Source organism: Gymnoscopelus microlampas (assembly GCF_963454915.1).
Source record: "Gymnoscopelus microlampas genome assembly, chromosome: 20".
NCBI lineage: Eukaryota > Metazoa > Chordata > Actinopteri > Myctophiformes > Myctophidae > Gymnoscopelus > Gymnoscopelus microlampas.
In genome coordinates, this window is record NC_139957.1 from 39,589,228 (window position 1) to 39,599,569 (window position 10,342).

The 10,342-nt window shown below is 47.0% G+C and overlaps 1 protein-coding gene across 1 annotated transcript in view; it reads left to right on the top strand.

Moving 5' to 3' along the window:
* The window catches only part of LOC311035608 (AT-rich interactive domain-containing protein 1B-like), a 264,670-nt gene that overhangs the window by 211,172 nt on the left and 43,156 nt on the right, over positions 1-10,342 (top strand). Inside the window, 1 exon segment of the mRNA XM_084043910.1 lies at positions 8,186-8,609. Within this exon segment, the coding sequence (XP_083900036.1) occupies positions 8,186-8,609 (424 nt within the window).

Here is a 10,342-nt window from a genome sequence, read left to right on the forward strand (position 1 = left end):
CTCGTCACACAGCATCTGTCCTGCATCTTATCTGTCCTGCGACTGAGTGACTTTTCCAAGCCGTCTGTCTTGTGTCTGTGTGAAGCATCCTATCAGTACATTACAGTCCCTGTCCACATTTAACCACTTAAACCCTGTAGGGTTGAAACCTTGTATGTCCAAAACCGTTCCTTTTTTATTATTGTTTAAAAACATTTGAAAGTAGTGAAAATAGCTAGTAAATATCTACAAGATTGTAGATTATTTTCACTACTTTTGGGTGACACTCTTCTATGAAAAAGTAGGCTGTTAATTTACAAAAAAACCCGATATGCTTTGTTTTACTGTACATCATAGCGAAAAATTGCCGCTCTACAAGCTCACGTCGCAGTATGAGTATGTTAGCCTTCTTGCTAATTCCTTTGCTATCCTTACAATACGACCAGGATGGCCTTCAACAGGCTGTTTAAACCCACTTAAACCCCTATAATACTTTGTTGACTGGAGTCCCCCAGGGGTCTATACTGCCCCCTCCTTTTTTCCTTCTACACTAAATATCTTCGTCGAAAATAGTCAAAAGAGTGTCTGTCTCTCTCTCTCTCTCTCTCTCTCTCTCTCTCTCTCTCTCCTCTCTCTCTCTCTTCTATCTCACACACACACACACACACACACACACACACACACACACACACACACACACACACACACACACACACACACACACACACACACACAGGCCTCTAACCTCCCAGGCCTCTGTTGAACATGTGTGTTGGAGTGAATCCACCTGGCCCTCCAGCCTTGTGAGAGTCCGTGTCAGGGGTCCGCCAAGGGCCTGTGTCAAGGGCCTTTTGCTTTGCTTTTGTGCCAGGGGCCCGACGTCAGGGGTCCGTTAGGGGCTCGTCAGGGACCCCGTCGTCAGGGGTCCGTCGTCAGGTCAGGGGCCCGTCGTCAGGGGCCCGACGCCAGTGGCCCGACGTCAGGGGTCCGTTAGGGGTCCGTCGTCAGGGCCCGTCATCAGGGGTCCGTTGTCAGGGGCCCGTCAGGGGCCCATCAGGGGCCAGGCAGCTGCTGTTCATTGTTCTTAATGACGGCTCCATCTGGTTCCTTCTCTCTGCCTAAGTGTCATTAACCAACATGGAACTATGTGTGAACCTCAACTCTGTTTTCCTTGGCCTGAGAGATTCCATGCCTCCAGCGGCTTGTGTGTGTGTGTGTGTGTGTGTGTGTGTGTGTGTGTGTGTGTGTGTGTGTGTGTGTGTGTGTGTGTGTGTGTGTGTGTGTGTGTGTGTGTGTGTGTGTGTGTGTGTGTGTGTGTGTGTGTGTGTGTGTGTGTGTGTGTGTGTGTGGCGGGGGCGGTTCTATCCACTACAGGGTAATAGAACTAATACAGGATATGGACACACACACATGCACGCACAAATGAACACACACACACACACACACACACACACACACACACACACACACACACACACACACACAGACCTTAGCCAAAGTTCAGCTAGATCTGGTGTTGTGTGTTGATTTCCATCTCCGGACTTCCAAGTACTACAGCAGCTGTGTGTGTGTGAGAGAGAGAGAGAGAGAGAGAGAGAGGGAGAGAGCATGGAGGATATGACATCATTAGCAGCAGAGTGATTTCAGCATAGATATAGAAACCTAGATACCTCATTGGCCTCTGCAGTTCATTGGAGTTAGCTGGTTTATGCCCGACAGCAACGATATGCTTTGTTGACCGGAGTGCCCCCAGGATTCTATACTAACATTATGGAAATGACCTTGACGCTTTACAAATCTGTTTACTGTACATTCTCCGTGAAAGAAACGAGCGTTGCGATTGGTTGAGTGTCCGGGGGAAATGCACACGACGGAAGTCCCGCCCCCTGTAGACACTCTCTGCATTAAAGAGGTGGTGCCATGGTTTTGCACTTTTTCTGTTTTTCATGTGTCTATGAGGTTGATAGAACTTCATTAAGCCCCCTGGTGCTGTTTTTATGGTGTTTTATGTCTTCTCTGACTATTTTGAGTTTCTACCTGGAGGCTGAAACCTTGAGGGTCAAACGTGCCAATAGAGAAACAGCGCTTTAGTGACATAGTAGAAACATACCCTCCCCCTCATTATCATAACAACAGGTGTGGGCATGAGGAGGAGGAGGGACTAGGACTGGTGGGTGGTGCTAAGGTGGTGGAGGAGGTGCTAAGGTGAGAACCAGGTATACTTAATGAACTGGAGGCATGTCCACATAAAAACATCATTTTCAACAATTTATGTACACTTTTTTGAAAAAAATCTTCCTCCTAGTATAACCATAATACCTGATGATTATGTTTTAGGGGGGGGGAATCACTGAAAATCACGGCACCCCGTCTTTAAGGTCGTGACCGGGCTTTTCTCCTCAGAGATGAGTATTAAAGGCTGGGAACGAGGCTATAGGGGTCTTATTGAGTCCACAGACCCAGACAGGGCCCTGGGTCCTCTCCTCCTCGGCTGTTAGCTCCTCCGCTGAGGGAAGCAGTTCTCAGCCGGTATAATCCGCTCGGTCACACCCACCACACCACACCACACCGGGGCCGGGCTGGGATTGAACGCTTTGCGGGGGAAAGGAATGTGTCGTTCCCCTGTCGGAATGCGTGACCATTGCCCGGAATTTACATGTAATTGGGAGCATAGCGCTAGTCCCTTTCTCTCCCCCCACCCCTCTGCCAGGCTATAAATACCACCGCGTTCCCAGAGGTGCCCGGCGACTAGGCAGTGTCGGTGCAGCGGGGAAACCGGTGTGTCATGTCAAGAGGACGGACGAGAAGGAGAGAAAACAACGTCTATCTATGGAAACATCCTCCATCCACCTCTGTCCTCATCCTCCTCCTCCTCCTCCTCTCCTGTAACTCCTTTTGGTTTCCCACAGTCATGTGAATATGAACATGAATCAGTGGTAGATGTACGGTAGTTATAGGAACATGAACAGGTACAGTAAACATCACACTGGGGGAGTCTCGCTATAAGCATCAGTTTGAGGTCGAAGGCGAGCTGAGACGGGGGGTTTACAAACCTATCCTGGATGCCAAGGACCACCAAATAGCCACAGCCTCTGGCCTTGGCCCCGAATCGCAAAATAGCTTTTAAAACATTTAAAATTAATGAGCTTAAAACATTGAGTGCCAAAACCGTATATATACTGTTTTTCAAAAAGTGACGTGGAATGCCGAAAATGTACAGTATAGTATATACGTTTTTTTTATCTTTTAGTTTTTTTAGTTTCTTTCCATGCGGGAGGGGCTAGAGCAGCTCTGGAATCACCCTAGGCGATTCTGAGAAGGAAGGGCCAGATGGATCACTGTGTCAAAAACATGGCTCCCCATCCGCTTCCGTTCTATTTCCTTCTCTAAAACCCCTATAACTCTGAAACTTTTTACGCTGGGGAAAACAACTCATTTTGTATCCGCAATCGCTCCGCCAATGTTACTCGCGTGAGATGTTATCGTTCCAGCCGTTAGCCAGGCCCATCGGGCAAAATGGAGGCATGCTTTGTTTTTCATGGATCGCTCGTCATGGAGTCTACAGCTTTAAACAGCACAATGGAACGCAACGGTGAGAATCCAGGCACCGAACGTATTCTGTTATTATAAAATTCTGGCACCCAATGTGTTAATAGATCAGCTATTTTCTAAAATTGTATTTTTTACTTTTCAACATTTTTGAATATTTTGGACAATACTGACATGCCTAGAATCTTATGCACTACCTCATCACCCCCCCTGGCGACCCCCCTCCCCAGGGCCCACGGCCCCTACTTTGAAAACCATTGTTTAGCTATTAAAGCTAAAGGGAAAAATGGTTTCCTTCACGAGGCATTACAGCACGGCACCAGGAAGTGGAACATTTTTTCTTTTTTTTTATTAGCGTGTGACCAAAAATCTCTCGGAGGAGCTGTTAGCATTAGCCGACTCCCACACGTTTCTCCACAAGCTCTCCACAGATACTGTAGACATCAGTCCCAGCACGTCTCCAATGGTCCAACACATCTCCAATGTGTTCCAACATCTCAACCAATAAAACTGTCTCTCTCTCCGTGAAAACGGAGGTCAACTTTACCCCCGCCACCCCCTCAGTAATGTTTGGTTTCAGCGTCCCACCACAGAAGGGTGGACTTCCACACAAACTCATGGAAACTCCCAACATTGCTCAATCATCCCACTTCAGGGACTTTTCGCCTGAGAGCCGGAGAATAACACACCAAAAAAAAACGGTTCCTGTCCAAATGGGACACAGCGATTCCAGCAACTCCCCAGGAGGCGTAAAGTAACTAAGTACATGCTGTACTTAAGTATTTCCAATTTTCCAGGCTTGCAGAGGGAGAGTAGCGCCCAGGATTACATAGGCAATTGGCACTGGTTGAAAAAATGGGTTAGATTTTCTTTTACTTTGCCAGATGGCGCGGTGCCTCCCTATGGTCTCAGACAATGAGAAGGGCCCGGATGCCAGGAAAGCACACTAGTGTCCACCCAGGCCAGGGTCTGGACCATACAGTATGTATGGACCACAGCCATGACAGCTGGGCCCCAGAGGAAGCACTAAGCAGTGCTGGAAGAAGGAGTACTCTGATTATTGTTTTACTTATAAGTACAAGTAGCAATACCACAATGTAACAATATCCAGTTTCTCTGTACCCTTTATACTTGTGTAAAAGTAAAAACCTTTAGGTATCAACATATACTTACAGTAACAAAGTAAACATACTAAAATTGATGGCTGTGCCAAAGTGCCTGCGCACCACCACGGAGGTTGTGGGTTCAAATCCACCGTGGTGCATCTGGCTTTTTTTACCTATAATTTTTATCCCTCGATTTTGTCACCCGGGCCAATTTTCTAAGTGATCCTGGGCACTACACTCCCCCTACCAGCCTAGGGAGCCCAGGGCCGAGCTCATGCCTCCTTCAGGTGCATCCGGCTTTGTCGAACACAATTGGCCCCGTGTTCGGAGGAGGGAAGCCGGGCGGGGAGGAGGGTGATAATTGTCATTGTCAGCGGGGAGTGTTGGGTGGGACGGAGGCTCTACGTCCTCCCGGTGGGGGCTCCTCACTGGCAGGTGAGTCAGTAGGATACAACAGCAGTGTGTGTGGGGAGGAATCAATTGGCATAACGACTATTGGGGATACAAAGCTGTGAGCTTATAGATACGTAGGCTATAGGGCATAGCAGTGGCGGCCATTTTCAGGTTCCATTCCAAAATAGTCAATGCATTTTCCCCATTGACATTTCCAAAAATATTCAATTATTTTAAGCCTAGAATCAAGCCATCCAGGGTCCTGGTGAATCATGACCATAAAACGTTTTATTCTGTGATTTATTTTTATTTTATATTTAATTATATGATATACTATGTTGTTTTGCCGTTTTCAAAAAGGTTTTTCACAGAATTAAACGTTTTATGGTCATGATTCACCGGGACCCTGGATGGCTTGATTCTAGGCTTAAAATAATGTTCCTCTTCTCTCATATCATACTGTATGTGTCCAACAGTACATCTCATAACTAGTTCTGGACACATAAAAGCAGAGCTGCTGACTTTCACGGAAAAGAAAATACTTATTTTGATTCAATATAAATCTATCTCCATATATCTCCATTTACACTGCCTCCTGGGGACTGTCCCTCCCCCTCTCTATCTCTCTCCCTCTCCCTCCCTCTCTCTCTCTCTCCCTCTCTCCCTCTCTCTCCCTCCCTTTCTCCCTCTCCCTCTCTCTCTCATCATGTAGAATTGGTCTCAGCGACACTGAAAGGCCATTTCCAGTTTGAAAGTCCAGTTTTCTTCTCATTTTCTCCATGGCAGAATATTATCATTCAACGCTCAGCCGTGCAGTTTGTCGGCGCACAGAGAAGCCTTCAGGTTTTAACGGGACTTGATCCCCTTTGCCAGACATATTCTCAGAGGATTAGGCGGTGAGCCCCCAACTAAAGCACCCTTAATCAAATCAAAATAAACAGCCCCCTTCACAATAGGGGAGGAGGACACATTTTCCATTTCTATTTTGCGGGGGGATTTGTCCAAAAGGAGGGGAAAATGACAGTGGAAAAGTGGATTGTGTGTGTGTGTGTGTGTGTGTGTGTGTGTGTGTGTGTGTGTGTGTGTGTGTGTGTGTGTGCGTGTGCGTGGTTGTATTACTATACTTGTGAGGAGTATGTGACCAAAAATTGCTGGTCTACAAGCTCACAAACCATGGGTTTAGGGTTATGAATGGCAAAAAGGGCTTGGACCTCTGGCATACCGGTCCAGGCACCTATAGGCTCCAAAGTAGCCGGACAGTGCGTCGTGCATGGGTTCGAGTCCCGATCCCGACGGCCTTTGCTGCATGTCACTCCTCATCTCTCTCCCCCTTTCCTGTCAGACTTCTATCCTATCAATAAAGGCATAACAGCCTCCAGAAAAAAAAGAATGGCAAAAAGAATGGTAAGAATTGAAAAACTGACGTAAAACGTTGTTTTTGTGTGTGCGTGTGCGTGTGCGTGTGTGTGTGTGTGTGTGTGTGTTTGTGTGCGTGCTTGTGCCTTAGACATTAGTGTATAAAGCATACTGGTACGTCACGCATGCACATACACATGTGTGCACGTGCACTTTGTCAGTGAGTTTCCGTGGGATTGTGTCTTTCCCTCCTCCTCCAACGAGCGGCAGCAGCTGCTGCTGCAGGGCTGAGTGGCGTGGCTCAGGGAGCCCAAATGGAAGGGGTTTAAGTGGGCCTTAAAGGAAGGGCTTCTGGGCATGGTGGCTGTGTGGCCCTCCAGGGCCGTGAGGAAAGCATTTACTGCAGATTAAGAAGGCCTCTCAAGTGTTTCACAAAGTCGGCCTTAAGACCGACCAATTGTTCCCCTTGGCCATCATCATCCGGCCGACCTACAGCGCAGCTGTGAAAAATGTCACCCTGTGTCAATGAGAATGTCTGGAGGAGAGTGAGAGATGATGGTGTTTTTGTTTTGTTCCTCACTGACTGTCCCTCAACTGTGTGGACGTTGTTTTTGTGAAATCAGAGAAATTGCCGCTTTGCCCCACGCTGTAGTATGAACAAGTAGGGCGTTACTTTACCAAAAAAACACAAAAAGAGATATGGAGAGGTTTTCTTTTTTTATATTTTATTTTTCATTTTAAATTTTTCACAAAAGTACACATACTCCCCCCTCCCCACATACAAACCCACATACATAAAGGACAGCACAGATAAAACATGATCAAAACATAATCAAAAATAAAGGCACAAAAAAGAAAAGAAAAGGAACAACAAGAAGAGACAAATCTGTATAGACATTAAGTAAAATATGGAGAGGTTTTCTGTCCGACAACAACGATTTGGTATTTCTGCGAGATCCTGCAATCGGCCCCTGTGTGCGTGCGATGCTTGCGTGCGTGCGTGTCCGTCCGATGCTAATCTTACAAACTTCTAGGCTGATCAGCGTCATATTTCTTGTGCACGTTGACAGCAGGCCGAGGACCTCGATCCTACAATAGTTTTCAAATCGGTTAAAAATTACAACTATGTCATTTTTCTTCATTAATATTCGTAGAGCAAATGTCCCTACAGGCTATGGGATAAGTGTCCTGCTACTAACTATAGCCAATTACAGTGTTCCTGTCCCTCTGGCTGTGCCGTCAGAATATATACATTTATAAATGTGACATAATGCCCCCAAAACCCCCTAATTAAGATTCTTAATATCTGGGGGAAGGAAGGTGCTAACTTCTGCTTTTGACTACAGAATTACGTCATCCGTGCACCACTTACATTAGCTCACTACGTCGGTGGTTCTCAAATTAGTTCTGTGTCTGATGATTAGTTTAATGTGCAACATTGTTTTCTCACTCAACAGTAAACAAATAAAACCAATGACTTTTAAGAACCTTTTTGTACCAAATTGACCAAAATGTCAATTAAAGATAGAGGCAAACATTGTGAAGATAGACGCTCCACAACCCTTGTAGTTCGGCCATTTTCACAACATTTATCTGTGGAACTGAGTCAAACTAAATGTAATAACCTACAATTCCAAGTGCTTGGCAGGGTAGGGGGTCCCCAGTTCATTTATGATTTTTTTGGGGTTCACGGCACTGAAAAGTTAGGGTCAAGTGTCAAAGAAATGTGTACTTAATGCGCGCAACTTGAACTTGGAGTTAACTCATTCAGTTAATTTGTCTGTTTGTTTTGCTTTCTCCAGGTAACTACCCTCGACCGTCTAACTACACCGGGACCCCCAACGCCAGCTTCAGTGGCCCCCCCGGCGGCCCCGGCCCCGGCAGCAGCATGACCAACAACAACCTGCAGACCATGAGCACCAGCAGCACCACCAGCAGCCCTGTGCACGCCCAGGGGCCCGTAGGAGGACAGTCCATCTCCGTAGGACAGTCCAACATGTCCGTCGGACGTGGCGGCCCCGGGGCGGCCAGCAGCCAGAGCCGGCCATACCCTCCTCCTCCTCCCATGGCTCCCAGCTCCCCCGGTATGCCCCTCCCCCAGCCTGTGGGGGCGCCACCGGGCATGGGCCCTCGTTCACTGGGGGCCGCCAGCAGCAACAACCGCAACAAGGCCCAGGAGGCAGCGGCCGCAGCTATGCAGGCTGCTGTCAACTCCACACACGGCAGGTAAAAGAACACAGCCATGAATGTGTCTCTGCATTTCATCACAGTGTTTTACATGGTGAAACCAACCTAGAGCTTATTTGTCTGTAGCCTAACGGTCATTATCTGACTTTTTTGACCACATGGGTATCAGCAATTATGCAGTCGATGTGTCCCACATTGTTTACCACGGTCAATCTGATCATTCTCAATCGTCCCTATTTCGGCCATGTATTATTAATAAGTGTTATAAATATGTCTGTAACTCATCCCTGTTTTCATTTGGCCAAATGGGCCGTTTGATCTTTAGCTAGATATTTTCCTGAGCATGAACAGAACACAAGCTGCTAAATGCAAACATTCTTAGATGCTTAGAAGAAAATGTAGGTGTGTGTGCAACTGTGCGTGCTCGTGCGCCTGCGCGTGTGCCTGCGCGTGCGCTCGCGTGTGCGTGCGTGCGTGCGTGCGTGTGTATTCATGCAGTAGCTTAATCTTCTCCAGCACCACATTGACAGTGAGGAAGAAGGAAGATCTATTAGAACTCAAACTTTTTCATATCCTTTTTTTTGGTAAATAGCAGCAGTATCTTGTGCTGCTATTTATGCTATTTTATGTGTGGGTACTATTGAACGTTGTTGAACATGCTCCTCTCTTGGGCAACATTTTCACTATTTTTGAATAGCCAAAGCATAAAATAATGCTTTTTAGCTCAAATCTAAAATGACACATGCTTTCCCGGTCTTAATGGATTCATCCGCCCCTTGGAAATGCAGGTTCCACTCAGAGATTCCAGACTAATATCTACGCAGTGATGGCGATGGGTTATCTATACTTGGTTCCCTACTGTTGTTTCTTCCTTCTACACCAAATCATTTTGCATGAGATCTGCAGCCGATCTATATTTGGTTCCTTCCTTTTCGCCCCATCTCTTCACCTAAAATAGCCGACCTTAGAGCTCACAGCGCGTTGGAGCGTTGGCTTGTTGTGACATGGTCCAGAATAGGGACACACTAGCGTTGGTGTGGTTTAAAGTGGACAGGCTGCATTTCTTCCCACACATAAAATGTATATTTTGGGGCGATGTTACCGGCATATGAGTTATGGGATGCTGGGGTTTGGTTGCTAAGCACACCGGGTGTGTTTCAGGGGCTGTAGGATGGGGGGGGGGGGGGGGGGGGGGGATTGTGGGATATGTGTGGGTAGTCTAAACTCCAGCTGAACCCGCAGCCCAGGGGGAACTTGTGACAACACGACCGGCTTGTTAGAGGAAGGGCGGATTTCTCGTCCTTTTTTTGTTGTTTCCCCTCCCATCGGCGAGGCGAGGGGGGTTTCTCCTCCCAATGTCGCACCACAGGAGCTGGGGGAGGCTGTGATTGTTCCTGCCGCCGCCCCCACCCCCTCATCAGTACTCTGATTTCTCTTACTTAAAGGGATAGTTCACCCCAAAATTAGTTTTTTTCTATCGATTAGTCACCCCATGGAAACTTGAATTCATGGAGATTTCCTTGTTTTTGTCTCATTCCTAAGCCAATAATTTGATGTCTCTGGTGGAGACACAAAGTGTAAACTTTTGAGTCTCCTACCGGAGACATTGGCATCTTTCCGCTGGTCATCAAATTATTGGCTGAGGAATGCGACAAAAAACAAAAAAAGCGACATGAATTCAAGGCTTCATGGGGGTGTGTAATTGATAGAAAATAAGTAATTTTTGGGGTGAACTATCCCTTTAACCACTTGAACTCCGGCATGCCTATTCT